This window comes from Mauremys mutica, chromosome 1, assembly GCF_020497125.1.
Source record: "Mauremys mutica isolate MM-2020 ecotype Southern chromosome 1, ASM2049712v1, whole genome shotgun sequence".
NCBI classification, from domain to species: Eukaryota; Metazoa; Chordata; order Testudines; family Geoemydidae; genus Mauremys; species Mauremys mutica.
Genome location: NC_059072.1, coordinates 131,552,722 through 131,577,486, shown reverse-complemented (window position 1 = coordinate 131,577,486; position 24,765 = coordinate 131,552,722). Strand labels below are relative to the sequence as shown.

Genomic DNA, 24,765 nt, shown 5'->3' with positions numbered 1-24,765 from the left:
AAGGTCAAAATTATGAAAACATTTGAAAACCAAAAAGCTATTTTTTCTCTTTTGGGTCAGCCAAATTGTTTTGTTTCAATAATTTTGATGCTTTTCTTCAACTTTTTGGGGGGGGGGGGGGAGGGTGTCGGAAGATTTATCAAACCTGACTCTGTTTTGAAGTCTATTTTGGCACATGGACATTTTTCTAAAAAATTCCTGACCAGCTCTAGTTAACAGTTCGCGGATCTGTTGCGTCTGGGCAGAGGGTGAAAAACAAATTTCAAGATAGAAGACCGCTGATTTTCAAAGTAGAGAATTCCTCCCAGGGAACACACTGCCAGTAGATCCCTATTCTGTATGGAGGAGGCTCCTGCTTGAAATGTCTTTACTGATCTCAGAGGAAGGGAAGACACAGGTGGATCTCTCAAGTAACCAGGTTTCAAGCTATTTAGGGGATCTATAAATTAAAACCAACATTTTGAATTCTATCTGGAAACTTACTGACATACAGTAGAGATTCTATAGCACCAGTAGAATGTGCCCTGGCATGAAACTCCACCTAAGAAGGGGACTGCTACATTCATCATTAGTTTTAATTTCCAAGCCATTTCAAGTTGTAGAACCAAGCAGAACACATTACAGTAATTTATTTTGAGAGGACATTGGCACGGATAACAATGGCAAGATCTTCACTGGAAGAAGATAGGTTGAACTTCTCAAAAGACACAGATGAAAAAAAACTCTTGGCCTCAGTGACTACCTCAGCATCCAAGAGCAACCAAACATCTAATACAACAAATTGTTTTTGCTGCGCAATCTCAGCTGGAGAATTTATACAATCTTTCTCAACCCTTCCAGCTGCTTTCCTCAGGCCTTATACTGGGTTTAGCTAAAATGCTACAGTTAAAGCAGTACAACCCCAGGGTGGATGAAATTACACAAGTATAAATGTATAGCAGTATAGCTTCCTCTTCTGAATGGGGTAGAAGCACATTTATATGGATATAACTACATCCAGATTGGGGGGTTGTACCAGAAAACCTATATCAGTTTAAAAAAAAAAATGCAGTCATTTTTCTTTTCCCATTGATTGGTATGGAATCATATTTCACAAGTCTATATATATATTCAGCTCTCAGGGAGTTATGTGTTTTCCCAGAAAACAGTTTTACTGGTACAAAGCACTGTGCATAAACCAGGCTGTAGTTTTCTCTGGACTGAGTCATATCCAAGCCCCATACTCATCAAGACATCAGGTTATCCATTTCCCTACACTAGCTGAGCCTAGCAGAAGAGAAAAGCAATCTCACCAGCACATTGAATACATCGCAACCCAGAGTAACACATTACACCTCCCAGTGGCCTGTTTTCTGGGAAAACACAACTCCCTGAGAGCTGAAGAAACATGAATATATATAGACTTGTGAAATATGATTCCATACCAATCAATGGGAAAAGAAAAATGGTACTGGACAATATTGAGAAAGAAATCTGACAAGCAGCAAGCTTTGTATGTGGGTCTTCTTATCCTACCACATAGTGGTGTAATTAAATTACTTATTAAAGTGTCTTAAGAATTTCAAGGAGACTCTTTTAAAGAAAAGGCAAAAACTCACCTTTAAGAGCTGTACAATGTTTCTTAATTGCTGGGGGAGTCAGATGCAAAAAGTTGGGGATCTGAAATAAAATATTTGATTATTTTTCAGTAACTTAGTTTGCTTATAAACAAACTGCTGTGAGAACTTAAAATTGAAGGCACTCCCTTGATCAGACAATAACTTGCTCAATAAACAAAGTCTCACTACTTATTCTACTTAATTCTCTTTAGACCAAGTGTGTGATAGGAGATTCAAAAGAGAGGATTAAACAAGTCTCTCTTCTCTGGGAGGAGTGGTTGATACGCTGGAGGGTAGGGCTAGGATACAGAGGGACCTAGACAAATTAGAGGATTGGGCCAAAAGAAATATGATGAGGTTCAACAAGGACAAGTGCAGAGTCCTGCACTTAGGACGGAAGAATCCCATGCACTGCTACAGACTAGGGACCGAATGGCTGGGCAGCAGTTCTGCAGAAAAGGACCTAGGGGTTACGGTGGACGAAAAGCTGAATATGAGTCAACAGTGTGCCCTTGTTGCCAAGAAGGCTAATGGCATTTTGGGTTGTATAAGTAGGGGCATTGCCAGCAGATCGAGGGATGTGATCATTCCCCTCTATTCAGCACTGGTGAGGCCTCATTTGGAGTACTGTGTCCAGTTTTGGGCCCCACACTACAAGAAGGATGTGGATAAATTGGAGAGAGTCCAGCGGAGGGCAACAAAAATGATTAGGGGGCTGGAGCACATGACTTATGAGGAGAGGCTGAGGGAACTGGGATTGTTTAGCCTGCAGAAGAGAAGAATGAGGGGGGATTTGATAGTTGCTTTCAACTACCTGAAAGGGGGTTCCAAAGAGGATGGATCTAGACTGTTCTCAGTGGTAGAAGATGACAGAACAAGGAGTAATGGTCTCAAGTTGCAGAGGGGGAGGTTTAGGTTGGATATTAGGAAAAACTTTTTCACTAGTAGGGTGGTGAAGAACTGGAACGGGTTACCTAGGGAAGTGGTGGAATCTCCTTCCTTAGACGTTTTTAAGGTCAGGCTTGACAAAGCCCTGGCTGGGATGATTTAATTGGGTTTGGTCCTGCTTTGAGCAGGGGGTTGGACTAGATGACCTCCTGAGGTCCCTTCCAACCCTGAGATTCTATGATTCTCATCTCTGACCCAGCACAAGTCTCATTAATAAGTTATGAGAGCAAGTCACCAGGACCAGACCCTGTACACATGAAAGTTTAAGGGATCACAGTAAACTGATATTAAAGCTGAACTGATTCTCATCTTCATTCGCTACTTGGGCACACAGTTGTATTATGTTAAGTACCGGTATATTGTGTGATAAATGTATGAAGTATATATAAATCTATCAAGTATGAAGTGCTATCTGGAGAAAATATTTTGATCAAGCCATATTGTAAATCATTGGACTTTGAGAGTTGGAATAAAACTAAGTTATATAAAGACTACTGTGATGCACCTACCTTTATAAGCTCCAAATTGCCTTCTTTTGGTGGAGGTACTCCTCTCTTCACAGGATAGCCCATTCGGATGGGAAGAGGCACCGAAGAAGGATTAAATGCTGCAGCAGTTGGATAAACATTGCCCCAGTACTGATCAACAGCCATCTTTTCAGTTCTAGGAGCTCCAGGCTAAAGAAATTAGAAATGATACAAAATAGGTGGGGGTCAGTTATTGTGAGAGATAGACCAATAACAGTCAAAGTGAAGGGTGTTCTCAGGAACAACTGACTGGCTGGCTATAGTGGATCTTAAGGCCAGTAACTTCAAGGAATGCTTTTTGCTAAGTTCATTATTGAGTTTTAAGAAAAGATACTTTTGTATTAAGTGTTTAATAAATTCATTTTCAACTGTAGAACATTTATTCTACCATATAAGCATCTTATTTCAACCAAACAACTACACTCATAATGTTCTAGAAAAAACTATGTTCACAACAAGAAAGTCTCTCTCTTTACCCTGAGGTATTTTGTGTGTGTGCGCGCGCCCACGTTTCAAATCTGCAACCGTAAAAAGTGAAGTAAAACCCAAATTTTAGACCACTATTCTATATCACTATTATTATTTCATTCTGAGAAAAGTTCAAAGGGGACATGCAAAGGAATTTAAAAGAGCGACTTGTGCCCTTTTGTGGTTTCTTTATGCTGCATAAAGAAAGGGTCCGCCACCCCCACCTCCACTTGTATTCTAGAAGTATCAGGAAAGTTAAGTCTGGTCTTCCATGGTTTTGTTATAAATTCATAGAGATGACCAAATAATGTTTAATGTGAGCTCTTAGAGACAGACTTTGACAAACACTTTCAAAGCCCTTCATGGCTTATCCCCACTACCTATTATCGCACATTCAGGGCTTGTCTCCACTTGCCAGTGGATCGATGCTGTGGCGATCAATCCACCGGTGAAGACCTGCTAAATCGACCACAGATCGCTCTCCCGTCAACATAGCATAGTGTGGACCCCACGCTAAGCTATGTCGACTTGAGTTACCCTACTAACGTAACTGAACTTATGTAGCTTAGACAGACTTTCCTCCATAGTGCAGACCTGCCCTCGGTGTCTAAAGAGCAACTCTTATCTTATAATGGTCCATGATGCCAGCCTCCATTGCCTGCTTGCTAAATTTTCAAAGCAAGCACCCAAAATTTTTCTCTCATGCTGCCTTTCATGCTTGAGAGGAACTTTCTATAATACAGGATGGATAAAAATGTGTGTATGTGTAATATGTAAATAAATCAATAAGATTTTTAAAATTAAACACAGGTTTATTTTTTTTAAAATCAGCTTATTTAAAATTACATTTGAAATTATAAAAATCTGTGTTAAGGCCTAAGTTTATTACAACCTATTGAAATCATTTAACTAAACTAAACAATATTATGAGGCAGTACATGTTTTCTGCCAAAGTCTTAAAGAAAGTTAAACCACTGCACTGGTGGAAGTCATGGACTAAAAAGTAACCAAGAGTTAGTTGAAATGTTAAACCAGTTTTTGAGAAAAGTAGCCTCTTTTGCAGATGCAAAAAATATATATATTTTCTTCGTTTTAGTTTATTTAACTAGTTCTGTTCAATTACTAGTGCATTCAAAGTTAAGAAACCAACTGGGAGTTCAAAATGTAGGAAAACGTGTCTTCCTTTTCCAATCTATGCATAAAAACTAAGTGTGCAAGTATGAGGTCCACTATTTCTAAAATTCTGAAGGAAAATGGTGACCAGAAACAATCATTCAATTCACATGTTGTTTAATAAATCAGTTAGTTTTAAATGCAAAAAAATCATGTTTTGATAAACTTTTTTCTTATGTATCCTGCACATTTCAGGTAGTTTTATTTAACTAAAAACAATTTTAAAATGCTGTTTTATGCAATTTTAGTTGATTTTTCAAAAGAAGCTTGACACAAATCATAAGTAAAACATTCATCTACTGAATAAAAATTAAAATTCTGAATAGATGTAAGCTACGACTTAAATAAGTGTGTATTGATATGGCATATCCTCCTGGTTAACAAAAAGAAACACCAAATTTAGTTTCAAGGCTATATTTAGTTCCAAGTCAACATGTTTTAATGATTACCAACCAATGAGAATCAATCTTTCTTTAGGAAATAACTAAAAGTACAGATGCAAGACAAGACTAAAAAAACAATTTAAATATCAGTTTCCTGTTTGTTGATTTAAATCACAATTAAAGCTGGTAATTTAAGTCACTGATTTAAATCAATCCACCCTGCCCTAACATACACAAAGCCATTTCATTTTTCTCCTTCAAATCCTTCCTTAAAACTCTTTGCCACAATGCCTACAAAAGCCTTGACAACGGGTAGGTTGCTGGTGTGCTGAAACTGCTGCCTATCATGCTGACCAACAGCATCTCATCATTTCTTTGTATTCCCATGACTGTCTGGATCCATCTGTTGTCTTATGGTTGGACTGTAAACTTCTTGGGACAGGGAGGGTTAATGGACAAATTACTAAAATATGCAGTAAACACTCTTCAAAGTCTTGCAGATAAGGTAGTTGCAAACATTTTTATTTCTTACCAATCTTCTATTTCTTGCAATTTGTGATGTCCTGCTTCTTCTCGATGCTGCAACTGCAAGATAAAGCAGTATCTTCAGTAAGACTTAAACAGCATTGCTAAAAACTTGCACATTCAAGAATTTTTACTTTGCCTCATCATTCCATGGCGTCTCAAGACAACAATAAAACTAAATGGTAAATTCAACCTGCAGAATTAATTGTTACAGTTAGATTAAGAAACAATGACAAGAACTGGCTTTCAGATCAGGACTATTAAAAAAAAAATCACACATATCTTCCTTCCCACTGCTGACAAGTGATCTGTGGAAAAGAAGCAGCAAAGAATCCTGTGGCACCTTATAGACTAACAGACGTTTTGCAGCATGAGCTTTCGTGGGTGAATACCCACTTCTTCGGATGCAAGTAGTGGAAATTTCCAGGGGCAGGTGTATATATAAGCAAGCAAGAAGCAAGCTAGAGATAACGAGGTTAGATCAATCAGGGAGGATGAGGCCCTGTTCCAGTAGCTGATGTGTGAAAACCAAGGGAGGAGAAACTGGTTCTGTAATTGGCAAGCCATTCACCGTCTTTGTTTAGTCCTGAGCTGATGGTGTTAAATTTGCAGATGAACTGGAGCTCAGCAGTTTCTCTTTGAAGTCTGGTCCTAAAGTTTTTTTGCTGTAGGATGGCCACCTTAAGATCTGCTACCTCAGCCATCAGTTTCTGCAGAACTGAAGCTCTCCTTTAAAGAGTTAAATTGCTAGCCTTTACGCAGAACCCATGCATTTGCAGAGATAACCTTTCAAATGTAAATTAATACAGTGCTGTCTTCCAGAGTCTGAACACAGCTCTAGTGCTTTTGCTGTTGCTGTTCAGGAAAGCTATGAGCAATATAGTAAAATGAACAAGACACTTGAGTTTCACCTCTGGGTTGGCAATTGTGAAACTCTGAAGAATGAGAGAGACAAGATGGGTGAGGTAATATCTTTCACTTGACCAACTTCTGCTGGTGAGAGACAAGCTGACACGGGTCTCTTCATCAGGTCTGGTGTAAACTCATCTCTCTCATGAACAGCAGCTGCTCAAGTGAGAGATATTATTTCACCCACCCTGTGTATCTAATATCCTGAGACCAACATAGCTTCAACAACACTGCATACAACAATCTAAAGAATGTCAGTTTTACACAAATACACCCAGTCCCACAACACTGCAATGGGGACTGGCAAGGAAAGTGGGGAAAGAGTGGAGTTTTCACTTTGAGCTGCCAGAATGAGGAAGGAGTTTCAAATTTACCAGACACCTACCATCTAGAGGATGACTTCTCAACAGGAAACTGACCATGGACCTCACTTGCTAACTTCCTCCCCAGCCCAACCATCTTTCATATTGGTACATTTTCAGAGTCTTGTCTGGACATTTAAATTTAAAAAATGGCAAAAAGGAACACCAACCTCATGTTCTTAAGCTTGTATTTCAAGAATACAATTTTTAATGAGATAAAATCAATATAGCAAATAAAATCATACACTAGTAGTAATTTAGCAGATCTTTAAGCACTCTAATGATGTTAGGACAAATTCAGCTCTGGTGTTTCCCCAATTCCACTCAAGTCAATTAATTTCAATCCACTCATGGCAAGACTGAATTAGATCTTGTGACCTGCATCAATCCTTACAATATGTATCTGATAAACTAGTCTTCTGTACTGCCCACTAAGATCCTGCTCTCCCAAGAGTAGATATTTACATGCACAGAAGCTAACACATACAAAGTTTGATTCATGAGTAGGAAGTCTGACCTTATTAACAATCGGTATATCCTGATGACAATTTGTGAAGCAACAGTGACAAAATATATGGAACGCTCACAGCCAAAGTAGTCAACATCAGACCAAAGATAGGACGACTATAACAAAATCTACTTCCATAGCTTTGGACAAATTGCAAAAAGATCTTCCCTGTAGTATTTGAGCACCTGCCAGGTAACATCAATAGCAAGTGTTTAAGGTTTATTTGTCTAAACCACACAGAAGTATCGAAGTGTTAACAACTTGCCAATCCTATTTACGGATAAAGAGCTGCGTGAGGATGGCGTTGAGCACAGGCACAGGGACACTGAGGCAGAAGCGTCACAGGGATGATGAGCCCCCAACCCAGCACGGCAGCGCCAGGGGATTCCGAGGCAACGCCACACTGGAAAGCAAAGAGAGTCAAGGCTGTTCCGCCCAAGCTTAACTCCATCCGCGTTTCCTGTATTGATGCCGCGTGTTGCATTTATTTTTCCTGCCAAAGAACAAAACAACCCCCCGCCCGCCCGCCCGGCCCCAGCGGAGACGCGCTACGCGGAGCCCCAACAATGGGGCGGGCAGGCGGGCGGGGCGGGTCTCACCTTGGCCCGGGCTGGGCCCCGCGCTCCCCACAACCAGGGCGGTGGAATAAGCCGATACCCGGAGGAGCGACCTGGGCCCCGCGGCCAGGCCCGCGCAAAGCCGGGGCAGCATCGGGCGGGCGCAGAAGAGGCAGCCGCTGGCGGCCGCCATGTTACTTGGCGGCTCACGCACGCGCACTCCAGGCGGCTCACGGAAGCCGCTTTAGGCCAAACCGATTAGGCGAAGCATGCGCTTCCCCGCGCGCGTTCGGTCTGGGGAGGGGGGCGGGGCTTCTCGCATGTGCCCGCCCGTTTGGCAGGAGGGGCGCGCGCTGCTCTTGCTTTAGTGGCTGGGGAGCTTGCAGAGCAGGCCGCTGAGACTGTGGCTGCTTCTGTCGTGGAAGTATGCGAGGGAAAATGCATGTGGGTGTTTTGAGAGGGAGGGAGGAGTGATAAATTCCAGCAGCAATAATGAATTTTTAATACTAACCCCTGTAGAGCAGAAACCAAACAAATGGTAGCAAAGGATTATCTTAAAAGGAGGATGAAAAGAAAGGGAGGCAGAGGAGCAAAGTGGTGCCTTATTCAGTAAGTGGCAAACTGCTGCTCTTGCCATACATCATTAAATGTACGTAGCTGCACCCCACCTTTGCCAGTCTGCTCTTATCACGACACTTGCGATAATTGTTTTTCCTTAAAACCCCAACTCATGCATTTATGTGATTGCGGGAGAATCTCCACTTTTATGGTTCTGTTTTTTTAAGTAACTTTTTAGGTGTCACGGTTGTGTGAGAAAGCTTGAAAACATAGCCCAAGAGTATTCTAAGACAGTGGCTCTCAAACTTTTATACTGGTGACCCCTTTCACATAGCAAGCCTCTGAGTGCAACCTCCCCCCCCCCCGCATATAAATTAAAAACACGTTTTAATATATTTAACACCATTATAAATGCTGGAGACAAAGTGTGGTTTGGGGTGGAGGTTGACAGCTCGTGACCCTCCCCCCCGTGTAATAACCTCGTGATCCCCTGAGAAGTCTCGACTCCCAGTTTGAGAACCCCTGCTCTAAGAGATTCACAATCCAGATGACAAATAAAAAGTTCCCTCAATGTATTTCTTAAAATAACTCATGTTTTGGGGGGTCTTGAACTAGGAACATCAGTAGGTACACAAGGAATAGAAGGCTTGGCTGCCAGCTGCCTACAGGGTATGGCTCTAATTATACTTGTGTTCATCTGTACTCCTACAGATAGTCTCACATATGCAAATCATGAGATTGGCTTTTATGAGGTTTTTTAAAAACTAAATTTCACATCCTTTCCTTGCCTTTTGGTTTCTGGGTCTTATGTTGGGTCATGTTTTCAAGCTTTTCTCAACAATCATAAAGATTATAAACTTATGTGTGTGTTGGGGTGGGGTTTCTCCTGAGTGAAAGATGGGGTTCTCACATATTTTCATAACTCAGAAATCTGGAGCTTGAGAACACCACTGATTATGAGAGTTAGCAATATTGCAGATATCAAGGCACAGGCACTTGATAGTTGTGGTTTATTACAACTAGCTAACTGGGGCTCATTTCAAGGCACGGTTTTCTGAGGTCTCTGGTTGTGATGGCAAGGCATGAGCTCTGTGAAAGCACTCACTACTATTTTTAGCTCACTGAGCTAATCTCAAGGCACAGGTGGTTACTGAAATTATTGGCTTAGTAGCTCAGTTCCTGTAGCTAGTATATTAAAGACTTGCTGAGCAAAAGACCTCATAGAAACCATGGGGCACAGAGATCCCCTGGTCCAGGATCTACATATTAATTTGCCAAAAAAAATCATGTAAAAATGTCACTAATGAAAGCCTGACACAGGTCATCATAGAATTATAGAGTTTAAGGCCAAAAGGACCACTAGATCATCTAATCTGACCTCCTGTATATCACAGGCCACCAACACCCCAGCATCTACACACTTAACCCAACAACCAAAATGAGACCAACGTATTACGTCCCAGAGGAGACTAGACCGTTCTGTGCCACAGGCAGAGATTAGGAGGGATCAAAGTGCACCAGTCCTCGAGGCCCCCACAATGGCAAGGAAATGATGAGTGGGATTTCTCAGATGATTCTGGCAAATGACCCACACTCACAAACTCTGCAGAGTAAGGTGAACCCTTCTCCACAACATCACTGCTAATGTGACCTGGGGAAATTCCTTCCTACCCCACATATGATGATCAGTTAGACCCTGAGCATGTAAGCAAGAACCAGCCAGCCAAACCCCTGAGAGAAAGAATACTTGGTACACCTCAGAGTCCTCACCCACCCTGCCCCATGTCCAGCCATGGCCATCCCCTAGCTTTAGAAGGAGATAAAACTCCCAGAATTCTTCGGGGGGGAGATCCCTTCCTGACCGCTGCCAGTGACTGGCTGAAACCCTAAAGCATGAGCTTTAGAAACGTAAGACATAAACTGGTAGTAAGCCCCAGCTTTCTTCTTAAAACTCCTGACTCTTCACTGGAACCCAAGAAGGATGTGCACATGACTAGATGCAAGAAGTCTGGAAATTGTAATGGAGAATAGATTATTAATTATGTGAAACACCTCAGAGAGTTGGGTCATCATAACTCTAAGTTGGGTCATCTAACTCTAGAAAGAGTTGTGCTATCCCTAAAGAAATCAAAAGGTACCAAACCAAAAAATTAACCCTGAATATATTATCTACTGCTAATCAGAAAATTGTAGGCTAAGAATGAAATTCACACCTGTGCAGAAGGTCTGTGCACCAGGTGGGTGTTCAAAACAGAACTAGAGTTTCACCCTAAATTAATCAGAGCCACATGGGACAACAAAGAGAAGGATGGCTGGATGTTTTTCAACATGTTTCTATCAAAGATAGTCCCCAAAAGTGTCAATTTTTTCTACTGAAAATCTTCAACATGTTTCAGCCATCTCTTATTTCTCATTGTTTGAAAACCCATTCATTTTTCAGGTCTCAGAGTAATCCTGGGGATGAATCTCTTTGCTTGTTACAGAAGCTGTCAACAACAAATGGAGACTGGTAAGTATTTTCCTTTTATCTTTAATTTCTTTGTTTTATTCTGCTCTAGATTTTTAATGCTTAGATTCAGTTTGTGATATTTACATATGAACATCAGATGTGTTTGTCATCTTCATAGCATTTCTGCTAATCTTCCCTGAATGTAGATTCCTCTCTACATTCAGGCTTCCACTTCTGTTTCGCCCCCCCATCCCGAGGTTAATAATAAACAAATTCCAAAATCTAGACTTCATGGCTAGCACTTTCTTTACATCATCAGACAAAAAATTACATTAAGTTTGAGACTGCATATCAATAATTTAAGGTAAAATACATTACAGGGTGCTGTGACTATCCCAAAACAAAGCAGATGGACAGTTAATGCACCCAAACAACCTTAACTCTGCCCAGCCACATATTCTTCAGATTTCCCATGTAGTTATAGCTCATGGAAGTCTTGTGCAGAAACTCCATCTGAAGATTTTTGGTTTTTACTTATTTAGGATAAATGGTCATTTCCTCCTTCACCCATTATTCTTTGAAATTTAGATTTAATTGATTTTTAAAGACACATTAGATTCTTTCCCCTTTTGCCCCTATCTCTCACAGGTGGTCACTACAGATCAGTTAAGGTTGTTTGGGTGCCCTAGAAGTACATTTCTATGCCTTGTCATGTTTGAATTTATTTTAAGTTTAGCCTTAACTGTGACCAAATTTCTTTCCAACCAGTTTGTGCAAACGAAGAGAAAAACAAGTGGGCCATTAGAGTGTAAAAGTTTGAGTCATAGGTTAATTATTGACACTTATAATACTTAATAGATATTCATTGTAATTTACAAATATTAACCAGTCAATCAAGTTGGCCTTTACAAGATATCAACTTCACCAGCTTGCTAGTAACTTAAGATAGCTTTATTCAGGGTCATCAGAAATTCTCAAATCCTGCTATATATTCAATAACTGATGGAAGCAATCCTAATTAGAGGTCACTGTCAATTTTATTTCTCCTTTCCTCTGTAGGGTAACACAAGAAGAGGTTCTTTGTTGTTGATTGTTTGCACTGCCAGTAATGTAACAAGTTCCTAACTGCAGGTGTTAAATGTTACGTTGCAGTTCCTGTTTCATGTGTTTAGTGTGTGTTACTTTATATGTAGTATTGAGAAGATTCATGCTGAATGGCAGGACCTACAGTGTTCATTTTCTTTTAAAATTACTTTAAATCATGCACTTTTTTTTTTGTAAAATAAATCAAAATACTTGGTGTAACTGGGTCCCGGGGATTGACCACACTGAGAATGCCACACTGAGGGCAGACTGCAAGAATTAGGGCAGGCAATTGTCCAAAACTGATGGTTTATTCTATAATTAGATTTACCAAGCCAGTAACAAAAGAGCTTCTGCAATATCACACTGGTTAACCAGAAGTCAAACACAGTCCCCTTTGGCTCCCATCCAGATTAACTGAACACTCAGATTTAGATCCACCTCCTAGTGGATACAGTCCATATCACAAAAAGCATCATCAGAACTGGCTTTGTTAGTCTAAACAGAGAGGGCAGAAATGGATTCATTAAGACTAAGTCATCCTATCCCTGCAATTGGCCCCTTTAGGGTTAGAATTGAGGCATTTTGACTAGTCACTGTGGAGGAAACTACAGCTTCAGACTTTGAGTAGTACCAGTGGTGCAAGCATGGAATATGGCCTCTGGTATTGCAGGAGTTAAGTTATTTAAGAAGTAGTTTACCCTTTTTATAATTAGCTGTGCTGATTAAAATATTAATTTATACTGCAGTTTCTTTAAGAAGAGTTATTTTGACTTTGTTGCACTGCATGTGGGAACTGAATGCAGAAAAGAGCCTTATGGGAACCTTAAATCAAATGCAGAAATTCTTATTGCCTTTACTTTTAAAGGCCAAAGTCTCTCCTCAGTTAAAAACATGTAATTCTCATAAAAAAATGTGCTGAAGCAGTAATTATATTTTGTTCAATTACTTCAAATATACTTGTAATGTGTCCAATTTTAATAATGATATTTTGTTAACACCATGGTATCAACGATAATATACTTCTCTTCCATGGCATCACTAATGATTTAAACAAACGCAAAAAAACAATGCTAGAACACTTAATATAATTGGAGTAAGGAATCAAATTACAGTTGAGGTTCACTGTGCAAGAATTTAAGTTGTCCCTTATTATTTGAAAGCTCTCTACTGCTGCCATCTGATATCTCTTCATCAATTAGAATAGATCCAATATTTCAAGCAGTAATTCTTGCCTTCCCTTTCTATAACACAGTGATATCAACAGAGACTTTTCCCCACACTTTATGCGAATAATTTCTTTGTTAATACATACCATTTCTTCATAATTTCTCTTAAATGGATATTAAGATTATAGATTTTTATGAAATATCATACTAATTACTTAAAAAAATCTATTAAGCTGCCAAAGAGTATTTAAAAATAAAAATTAAGGGCCAAATCCCAAGCTTTTAATTAAGGGACATTTGGGTCCTGTTGGATTGATGTAAGGCAAGCAGGATTTGGCCTTAAGAGTGCAATGAGAAACTTCGGCATATGGTACTTTAGGAACTACTGTTACACTAAGAGTAATTAAAGTACCAATCAAGATCAGGGCTTCATTGTGCTTGGCTCTGAACAGCAAAATACCCATAATTAGCATGTAAATACAAAGTTAGAAAAATGTACTGTTATGAAATTTTCTTAATTTTGTATAACTTTAATACAAGTCACTTCCTCAAAAAGTCAACGGCCTGTTGAAATGACAAATTTAAATATTGTCATCACAATACAACTATTGTGTATTGAATGACACTACTTAAGAGTGGACAGAGAAGCATATATAGTTATATTACAGATCACTCACAAAGACCTTAATATAGCATTCACTTGTTAGCAAATAATTTATCTGAAGTGTAGTTTTACTCTAGAAAAAAAACTATAAGAATTGCCAGCATCTTATTCAGATTTGTTTTCTTTGGATGCAATCCACCCAGTACATGGGGCTAACACTAGACATATACACCAGTACTATCCTCTTTATTTGGGGACAATTTTATGGCCTGTGTTATACTGGAGGTCAGATGAGATGACCACAATGGTCCCTTCTGGCCTTGGAATCTAAAAAAGACCACAAATTAGGGGTAGTGCATAGGTCTTGTGCAAGTCCTCTTCAGAAAGGTGAATTTCACCCTGTAATACACAAGTCAAGTCAAACCATATGTGTGACCTGAGTATATGAGATAGTCAAGTCAGATCAACATATGACCAGATCTTGAAGTACTTGGTAAAAGTATTGTGGAGGAAACGGAAAATGTCTGTACTTATTGGAAAACTGGCATAAGTTTATTTAATCATAAAGCAGAAACAGTGTATTTCCCCCCTTATAGGTGATTTACGAAGGATTTTTAAGAATTTGAGCTTGTGCCCTTTAAGACAGGCCTGAAAGGTTAATTTTTTTCCTGCATGTTCTTTACTTTAGAAAAGTCAGGAATGTCAAGTTAAATCTTTCCTGATTTTGCTGAAGAAACTGTGAAGACTTAAGGATGTTTCCTATGAGCTCTGAGAATTATTTAAATTAATTGTTACTGAAATTTATTATTATTATTATTTATTACTTGTATTAATGAGAGTGTTTAATCTGTGTTTAAGCTTCCTTTATCCAAAATATGTAATAATTTAAATTTAATAGGTGTAAACAAAAAAGCAAAGGTTTCAACAGTGACTAAAAATACCTTCCCTTTAATTACTCAGCTTTCACTTTATTGACTCTTCTGACATCACCATATTATTCCTGCCTAGAGAAGACCCTCATTTCTAATTTAACAGATTTTTATAAGACTTTTTAAAATGTCTGTATACATCATAAAGAAGCAAGAAGTGCATACACCTAATTTAGGTTTGTCCTAACAAGCCATCATTGATATTATGGGAAATAGTAGAAGAACTACATTAGACAAGTAATGAAACACTAAGTGAAATGGTGCAACAGACAGAAACAGCAGACACAGTTCTTGGAACTGTTATGGACCTGGAGCTGCAGGTTTTGTTGAGTATGTGACCCATCACAAATGTTTGTCTTTTCCTGGTTACTCCTCCTCCTCTCACCCCCACTAGAACAATTCAGAAATTACAAGGGAACGCAACACAAGGCAAAAAGTAGTAGGCAAAAGTTAAAACTTGAAGGGATAGATTTCTCCCCCCCCTTGAGTTGTCTAGGGTTTTATCTGATGTTTAAATCAGTGAGAGCCTTACAGCTAGAACTCTGTACCATGCTTTGGAATGTTCCCCTTGGAATAAATTGTGTTCATTAAAGTGATCCTTGTATCAGGGCAGCTGCCTCCTGAGCACCCCCTCTTGGCCAGAAGTGGCTCCACAGAGCCCTTTCTCTCTTTCCCCTCTTCAGGGCCCCTTATGAGCTCCCCAGTCTTTCTTGAGGCTAACACCATCCCCTGCCTGGGGTTTTTTAAATAACTGAAACAGTTAAAAATAATCCACAAAGTCCTACAATACAGCCTATTACAGCAACACAAAAGTTTATACTCATCTCTGGCTCTTCTACCACACACTGAGCTCTTCCTCTGTCCTGGTCTGCTCTTCACAAAGCCAACTCTCCTAGCCCTTCCTAGCTGGATCTCAGCCTTCTGGGCTCTGGCTTCCTTCTCCTGCCAGCATCTTGCCTGTTATGAGGGAGAAGGCAGCATATACACTGCCCTTCTTCAAAGGGCTGCTCCCAGTTGGTTGGCAGAGAGAGGATCTCTGCCCACCCTACACTACAGGGCTCTTAAACCTGGGCCCTTAAAGGAACATGTCTTTTTTCCCATCCAACTACTAATTCCCCAGGACCGCTTCCTGTCTTCTGGCTTTGGCCATTTCCTGTATCTGTGTTCATTCTAGTGTTCCTGGAGTGGGGTCTTCTGGCCCCTTCTAGGCTTTAAGAGCCACCATCTCTGTTACAAGCCTCAAAGGAGACAGGTAGACTGTTTCGGCATTCTGTCTATAATCATGGAGAGTAAAAAGGCTGAGTTTTCTTCTAGTTCCTAACTATCATGTTCCTGGGTTCAGGAATAATAAGCATTTAGGCCCAGATTCTGCATCAGGACCCACTAGCACAGATCCATATTGGTAGATCCTGATGCAGGAATAGAGTCATAATAGGTTAATCTATCCTGATTTTGAAAGAGGGGATTGGAATTTCCTCCTTTTACTCAGGCTAGCTAAAATAACCTCTAGAAAAGGAAGAAACTAGTACTGACTCCGGTGCTGTTTAGATCTTACAGTCCTTATACTAGTCAAATTCTTTGCATGTTCCTGTGGCCCACCATTTCCCGCAGCTCCCATTGGCTAGGAATGGTGAACCGCGGCCACTGCGAGCTGCGGGTGGCCGTGCCTATGGACGGTCAATGTCAGAAAAATGTCTCGCAGCCCACAATCATATCACCCTGATGAGCCACATGTGGCCTGCGGGTCGCAGGTTGCCCACCACTAATCTAGACCATCTCTGACTATCTAACCTGCTCTTAAAAGCCTCTAATGATGGAGATTCCATAACCTTCCTAGTCAATTTATTCCAGTTTTTAACTACCCTGATAGGAAGTTTTTCCTAATGTTCGACCTAAACCTCCCTTGCTGCAATTTAAGCCCATTGCTACTTGTCCTATCCTCAGAGGTTATCAAGAACATTTTTTCTCCCTCCTGCTTGTATCAACCTTTTCTGCACTTGAAAACTGTTATCATGTCCCCTCTCAGTCTTCTCTTCTCCAGACTAAACAAACCCAGTTTTTTCAATCTTTCCTCACAGGTCATGTTTTCTAGACCTGTAATCAGTTTTGTTGCTTTCCTCTGGACTTTCTCCAATTTGTCCACATCTTTCCTGAAATGTGGCACCACAACTGGACACAGTATTTCAGTTGAGGCTATATCAGCGTGGAGGAGAGTGGAAGAATTACTTCTCGTGTATTGTTTACAACACTCCTGCTAATACATCCCAGGATGATGTTTGCTTTTTTTGCAACAGCATTACACTGTCGACTCATATTTAGCTTGTAGTCCACTATGACTCCCAGATCCCTTTCTGGAGTACTCCTTCATAGGCAGGCATTTCCAATTTTTTATGTGTTCAAATGATTGTTCCTTCCTAAGTTGAGTACTTTGCATTTATCCTTATTGAATTTCATCCTATTTTCTTAGACCATTTCTCCAGTTTGTCCAGATCATTTTGAATTTTAATCTTGCAAAGCACTTGCAATCCTTCCCAGCTTGGTATCATCCACAAACTTTATAAGTATACTCTCTATGCCATTATCTAAATCATTTATAAAGATATTGAACAAAACTGGACCTAAGACCGATCCCTGCGGGACCCCATTTGATATACCCTTCCAGCTTGACTGTGAACCACTGATAACTACTCTCTGCGAATGGCTTCCAAACCAGTTATGCACCCACCTTATAGTAGCTCCATCTAAGTTGTATTTCCTAGTGTTTATGAGAAGGTCATGCGAGACAGTATCAAAAGCCTTATTAAAGTCAAGATATACCACATCTACCACTTCCCCCCTACCCAGAAGCTTTGTTATCCTATTAAAGAAAGCTATTAGGTTGGTTTGACACAATTTGTTCTTGACAAAACCATGCTGTTACTTATCACCTTATTATCTTCTAGGTGTTTGCAAACTGATTGTTTAATTATTTGCTTGGTTATCTTTCCAGGTGCTGAAATTAAGCTGACTAGTCTGTTATTTTTATAGATGGGCACTATATTTTCCTTTTCCAGTCCACTGGGATCTCTCCCACCTGCCATGACTTTTTGAAGATGGCTATAATGGCCTATGCTCCCCCAAGATTCTAACCCTTTTCCCACATCTCTATGTTTTTGACTTGCCTGTGGGCTTTAGTCTCCTGCCCCCACTGAACCTAGTTTAAAGACCTCCTTGCTAGGTTAGCCAGTCTGTATCCAAAGATGCTCTTCCCCTTCCTCAATAGGTAGACCCCATCTCTGCTCATAATCTAATGTATTTATCCTCTTAACACCCTGTGAGGTAGGGAAGCATTGTTAGGTGCTTCATACTCTCAGGGTTTCAAAGCATTTTATAGACTACGAAACTATACAAAACCCCTTTGAGAAAGATAGTTCCCAACCCCATTTTACAGATGGGGATCTGAGGCACAGAGATAAGTGACTTGTCCAGTGGAACTGCAATTGAACCCATATTTCCCAACAGCCCAAGTTAGCACTCTTGCCACTGGACAATCCTTCCTCTCCCAGTCCAAGACAATCTGGGTTCTATTGCTGCTACATATTCACTGTGAGATCTGTCATTATTTGGTGTCTTGGTTTCTTCTTCTATAGAATGATGAGGATATTTTCTCACAGGAATGTTGTGTAGTTTGTTTATAAAATGCTTTGAAATGCTCAGAGGTATTCAAAAGTAATTATTTCCATAGCCTTGGAGACATGTTATTCCTGAATAACTTTGCTGGACAATCTGCAAGTGGGAATAGAAATACAAGTACTTTTGAGAGGGTTTGGAGATGAGTGCAACCAATAATAATTGTTGCAGTTGGAAAACTACCATAGGAAAGGATAAGGAAGAAATCATAGAGGATGTTAATAAAGGCAAAAGCGAGTTTAAGGTGGAAGGGGTGAGTGAAAGCCAGTGTGGTGCAAAACTGTTGTAAGAGACCCAAGCCATGGGCAAGGTTTTCCAACAGACTCTCAAACTTTTCATTGAAACTGGGCCACCTTTCTGGGAAAAGCATGTATGGTTTCAGGCAGGTGACAATCCTTTTCTATGGTTCACATTCAGCACTACCTGGACACTATATAACCAAAAAGAAGCAAATGAAAGAGAGCAACACAAATTCAGTGTTCTGGAGGGATTGACTTGTGAAAAGAGGTAAGTGTGTATAGATTATCTTATAGATAGCTAAGGGCGAGTTAACATGATACATGTACAAATATTTGAAATGGTACACACCTAAGAACAAGAAGGATTCTTTCGGGTTATACATACAGGTGTAACTAGGAGCAGTCAGATGAAAATAAGAAAATAAGAACTTCCTGAAAGTGTTTGACTGGAATATTCTTCTAAGGGAAACGATATAAGCCTCCTTGTTTGGAACATTTAGAACTGGGGTACAGAACAAAGGAAAATGGCAACAGTCCTGCATTGCTGGGAGGGTGGATGTAATGGGCCTTTCCCACTCTAGTTTCTTTGATTCACCTTTAGATAAGTGATCTTGCACATACTGGGCAAAACCTCTGGGTCAAATTCCTGGCACTCCCCACAGGAAACTGATTTCGCATTCAAAGAAATGAGACAATAAAAAAAAATCAGAATTTACAACTTTTCTGGCATGATCACAAGTCTCAGCAACAAGCTGAGAAACATAATGCTGAGGAGTCTACATTTTGGGTGCTCTCTTCCTTCCATTGGAATAAGAAAAATTAGTGTTAGTTTAGAAAAGGCACGAAGAAAAAGATAAGTCCATCCTGACATGGGCTAGATATAGCACACATAATGATTCTCTGCTATTGGCTTCACCAAATCTTCAGTGAAAAAAAATACGCAGCCTACTTAGACTCTTGAATATAAGAGACTGCTGCAAAGGTGCAGAGCCAGCTTGTACCAGTGCAGAATTTAATTCAAAAGGTTGTGAAGGAAATACCATTATTAAACCTTTTAATTAGTTATATACAGGTAGGAAAAGATGGGTGGTTGTGGTGGGGGCAGGGGAAGAAGTGAACATCTAAACTATTGCTTATGTCTGCTGCTAGTGACATTATAGCAGAGAAGCACAAATGCTCCTCTCTGACATGATAAAACCATCAGAACTAGAGTCCCTAATTCCTTTTTTGCCTCACACCTACTTTCAAGGGAAAACAGACAAGGGAGATATAAGGGAGGTTACCCTGGATGGGTAAGGGTGGGGCTTGATAAGCTAGGGGGCAGAGTCAGACAACAGTTCTCTCTGCACCTATGAAATCTGCCATATGTAGCTGAAGAGCAGAGAAGAGGAGAAAAGGGACGTACAACGGGAGAGAGTATGCGCTGCTTGCCAGATGGTTTCAGGTTTTTCTTCATTTTATTTCTGTCTGTGTGTGGAATCTCCCTTTTTTTGATTAAGCACGCTAGTAAATGTTTTTTTATGTAGCTTTGGTTGCAAATGCTGGTTAACAGACCTTTGTTAGTAGCACTTGTCTGGCTACCCTTAAGCCCTGTAAACTGAATTGGACTGAGTGAGAATAGTTCTGATATTTGTTTAACATAGGTTCATCTTGTGAATTGGGTGGAGTGAAAGGCTTCTTGCTTTTTAGCACTGAGGGAAGTGGCTAGAGAAAATTAAGATTAGAAGTATTTACCCATCAGCAGTGTGATTAACAAGGATATTTTTCTCATTGGCAAAATGCATCAAGAAAAAAAATTGTTCACTTGGTAACAAGTCCACTACCCCATGGAAACATTTCATGAAAACCTTGGAAGAGAGGCTCTACTTAGAAGTATTAAAATGACAATTTGTTCACTCATGCACTGAGATCTTAGCAACAAAACAAATAAATTTAATTTGACAAAAGCCAGGAGATTAAGGCTGAAATTCCATTTTAAATTATTGTGTTATGCTGAGGTAATAGCAGATCAGATGGTATGTTTGAGGCCCCTCTGCCAGAGGAGCAAATCAACTGCAAATAACAGGCATCCTGACTTGAGTTCTAACCATCATTTCAGCATTAATTCGAGTATTGCCTTGCTTTTGTGAGGGTAAACAAAACCTGTAATGTTATATTTATATTTTTATGGACATGTGTAAGAACTGAGGCAATTTTAAAAATGTCCCTTCAGAAAACAGACTTCTAACACCTGCAAAACTGTTATATTCTGATATAAAAATAAATGTAGATACGTGTTAGTACGTATTAGACTATAGCTATTCAAGTCTGTCTTATGAAATACATGCTAAGCTTTATTAGCCAAATTTTCCACACTATTCCACCAGCAGGACTTCACTTAGGTCAATGTCATTACCACTAATATAAAGCTGTTGTAGCAAAACAGAATCAGGCCCGAGCTCTTTCATTTAACACATGGCAACAACACAGATCTACCAGAATTGTGAGTTAAAGGAGCATAATAAAGTCCCAGTCCTGCTTTTTGTTGTTGTTGTTGTTGCTTGGGCAAAACTCTGAGTACATCAGGAGTTACAATTGCAGGATCAGGCCTCTTATGTCTGAAATTGCTCATTCTGAATCTTAAAATTGTTCTACAATGTAGACATCATAGCCAAGTCTTTCAGAATGCAGCATAATAATAAAGCTCCATATTTTAAACCTATGTATACTATGCTTTAGCCCACAGTGAGCTTATAGTCAATGTATAGACTCTCAGAAAACAGAAGCACTGATAAATTTGCAGCTGTAGCAGTTCTATCTGCAGTAAAGGACACTTCTGTATTCACTGAATCTAAAATGATTTGATAGAATCACCTAAGAGGAAGGTAAGGTGCTTCTGTTACTTGTGTTGTGCTATTTTAGTAACTTTTAAGCCTGTTTTTGTTTAATTGCCATTACATTGAATCTAAATTTTCCACCCCCCTCCTAAAGTCTTACCGTCTAGTTACTTCTTGTGTTTCCATTGTCTAATATGTTCTTCTGATTTAATTTCAGAGCCTCTGAGTGACAACAGGTGACAGGCTGGCGGCTCACACTGTTGTGTCACAGAGGAGTTCCAGGATAACGGCAGAAAGACATCTTATCAGTTATTGGAGAACACCCAGGACAGAAAGGACATACAATACCTTCTTTTATGATTTTAAATATTGATCAGGGTTAGCAATACCTGTGCTTCATTACAGAATGTCCTGTGGTAATGGTGAAACTGGTGGGCACTCTATGTATAACCTCTGTGGTCAGGGTCAAAGCTCCAGCTCCCAGTTAGCTAGTCTGAATGGTCATAGGAAGTCTTCAGGATTGTTGGAAGTCACAGGGAACTTAAACAATAAGCAATATTCTTCAGTGGCACTAGCTCCAGATACCATGGTGAATAATGGATCAGGAATTCCCCCTAACTCTGAGGAAGACACAAAGGATTCAGCATTCCAGCTCAGCAACCAACCTATGACAGGAAGTGAAATCCGTAGGACCTACACTACCAAGTGTTTCTATGGCCCTTATTTAACCAAAACTAGCATGCAGGGAGATGTCTACAACTTCCTGGAGAGGCCTAGTGGATGGAAGTGTTTTATTTACCATTTTACTGTGTAAGTACCTATACTTTCACATAATTTCTGATGCAAGAGCTATATGAAATTGTGCACTCATGGTCTACCGGAAACCAGGGTATTATGAGTCAGAGTCTGGCACCCTTACTCACAGGGATAGTCTATGCTCACATGAGTAATCCCATTGAAATGGATGGAACTACTTGTTCCAGAAAGGATCAGGCCCTATACCTGTTAACTTTTCTAGTGCAGTTCACTGGAGTCCTCCAGTGTTTTTATTTTTACTTGTGGCTTCTCTTTCAACTACTGTGCTTCATCCTTGCTATATACAAGACAAAAAAGGTCCAGTACTATAACCACACTTTTTTTTTATCTCTGTCTTAATTTATTTACATTGTTCCAGTAGACAAGGAGATGTGTAAGACTTAGTTCTGGTCAGATACATCCTATAACTGTAGATGCGCACTGTTCATCCTGCAGTTGCACAACTGACTTCAAGCCATTTTTTAAGTCAACTTGTCGTACAAACACCTGAACACTATATTTCTTATTTCAGTTTGGATTAATTTACACAACTTGAAGTTATCAGTATTAGATACGAACTTTGCAACAAGTTAGTCATTTTACCACATGTGCAGTACACAGTGAGAGGAAATGAAGGCTTTGATTTATCCGTGTAGTAGCAAATTAATACAGCTGTTAATATTTTCTCTGAGCTGCTTATAGCATCCACCAGGACAGTACAGTTTAGTTATCACTTCACATGCTGCTTAAGGGCAGCAGCGAGCCTCCCCGCCCCCCTGCCCAGATTAACAGACTCGTGCTTGTGGGGCTCATCATGCTACCATGCTAAAAATAGCTGTGTAGACATTGCAGCTCAGGCTGGAGCTTGGGCTTTGAAGCCGAGGGAGAGGGGTGGGCTTCAGAGGCCAAGCTCCAGCCCGAGCTGAAACTTAAAAATGCTGCCCACAAGGCTATTTTTAGCGTGGTAGCGCAAGTCCTGCGAGCCCCAAGGCCGCCCTTAGGGGTGGGCCACCCAGGCGACTGCCCAGGGTGCCATGGTCAGGGGGGCTCTGTGCAGCAGCGCAGAATGCGTGCTGCCAATGTAGTATCAATACTGCTCTTGGCTGGCAGGGGAGTGCTGCGTGGGGGGATACCCAGATTTCTCCCTGCTTCCTCCCGACGGAGGAACACGGGGGAGGGGGACAGTGATGATGCACAGATACTGTTTGCCTCCCCAATGTTCCTCTGTGCCCCCTAGGGGGCTGTAAGTGGGGAAGTGAGGAGCAACACCAAGCACTCCGTGCATCCAGGTCACAGCCCAGGTGGGGAAAGTGACCTGGATGCAGGGAGCCCTGATGTTGCTCCTCTGCTCACAGTCCCCTAGGGGCACGTGGATGGGCAGCATTGGAGTGGGGGAGTGAGCAGCAATGCCAGCTGCTCCATGCATCCAGGTCAGTTTCCCCACGTGGGCACAGAAGGGGAGTGCAGGGATTTGGAGATGCAGGAGGGGAGTGCAGGGGTTGGGGTGAAGCGGGCAGAATGCAGGGGTTAGGGGCACAGGAGAGGGGTGGGGAGCCTGAGGAACCCATGGGGGCCAAGGGAAATGGAGGGCACCCATGGGGGCAGGGGAACCAAAATACAAGTTCACCCGGGATGCCATTTTCCCTAAGGCTGGCCCTGGCGAGTCCTTATCTGTCGACCCAGGCTGGGAGGATCTCTGCCAGGGGCTGCCATGGGACATACCTTAACAGTAACTATTATTTGCTTTTTGCTACAGTAAAGGGCCTGTTCGTGCCCCTATTGAATCAAGTGGGAGTTTCACTATTGACTGGAATGAGATTAAGATTGAGCAAAAAAAAAAAAGTCTTTGTTATGAAGAAAAGTGGAGCATATAGCTCTTGTGTTTATCTCAAGTGCTTTCTTAGGACCTGATCATGCATTCCTTAGCCTAAGAAAACCATCACTCATTTCAAGTAAGCAAGAGAGTGTCAAATGCCTACTTTTTGGAAAAAAGACTTAGAAAGATACAGCAATGTTTTAAAATGAGGGTAAACCATGATGCCTCTGTTAGTCATAAAGTAGATAGTCTTATTACTATTTATTTCCTTTCTGCCTCAAGATTATCTTGGCTTTTATCAAATGATGTTTTGATTCATGAAATTTTGCCAACTAAACGGATAGGGCCTCTTTCAAGGACTATACTTATAGTATATAATCATGCCTAAGGCTTAAACAGATTTCATTTGTGTAGATTTAAATATGTGAATGGTCATGGTTTAAGCCTATTTGAGGTTGGGATTTATTTGTCTCACAAAAAATGTGTTTGAGATATGAAATACTGATGATGAGGGCAAACTAAGGTTGACCTTTAATTTGTGCTTGTGGCAGTGATTTTTTAAAAAAACTAGACCGCAGTTGGGGGAAACCACTGGAGTTAATAGAAATTTTTTTTTTAGTGGCATAATGATTTTAGTAAAACAAAAAACCACTTAATTCCCCCATTCACCCCACTTTTAA

At 40.4% G+C, this 24,765-nt stretch overlaps 2 protein-coding genes across 3 annotated transcripts in view; one reads left to right on the top strand and one right to left on the bottom strand.

The window, feature by feature from the left end:
• The window catches only part of MRPS35 (mitochondrial ribosomal protein S35), a 62,516-nt gene extending 46,927 nt beyond the window's left edge, over positions 1 to 15,589 (bottom strand). Inside the window, exons 1-4 of one of the 2 annotated variants that reach the window (XM_044996146.1) lie at positions 15,571 to 15,589; positions 5,630 to 5,682; positions 3,056 to 3,223; positions 1,599 to 1,659 (exon numbers count right to left, since the gene is read on the bottom strand). In XM_044996146.1, the coding sequence (XP_044852081.1) occupies positions 1,599 to 1,659; positions 3,056 to 3,223; positions 5,630 to 5,682; positions 15,571 to 15,574 (286 nt within the window). In that variant the 5' untranslated portion in view covers positions 15,575 to 15,589. Of the gene's footprint in view, positions 1 to 1,598; positions 1,660 to 3,055; positions 3,224 to 5,629; positions 5,683 to 8,000; positions 8,191 to 15,570 lie in introns of those variants that run through there. The other variant, XM_044996156.1, reaches the window with a different exon arrangement.
• LOC123354280 (potassium voltage-gated channel subfamily KQT member 1-like) overlaps positions 1 to 24,765 on the top strand; it is an 824,442-nt gene that overhangs the window by 26,614 nt on the left and 773,063 nt on the right. Inside the window, exons 4-6 of the mRNA XM_044996134.1 lie at positions 10,957 to 11,025; positions 18,837 to 18,926; positions 21,692 to 22,284. Of these exons, the coding sequence (XP_044852069.1) occupies positions 21,881 to 22,284 (404 nt within the window). The 5' untranslated portion in view covers positions 10,957 to 11,025; positions 18,837 to 18,926; positions 21,692 to 21,880. The remainder of the gene's footprint in view (positions 1 to 10,956; positions 11,026 to 18,836; positions 18,927 to 21,691; positions 22,285 to 24,765) is intronic.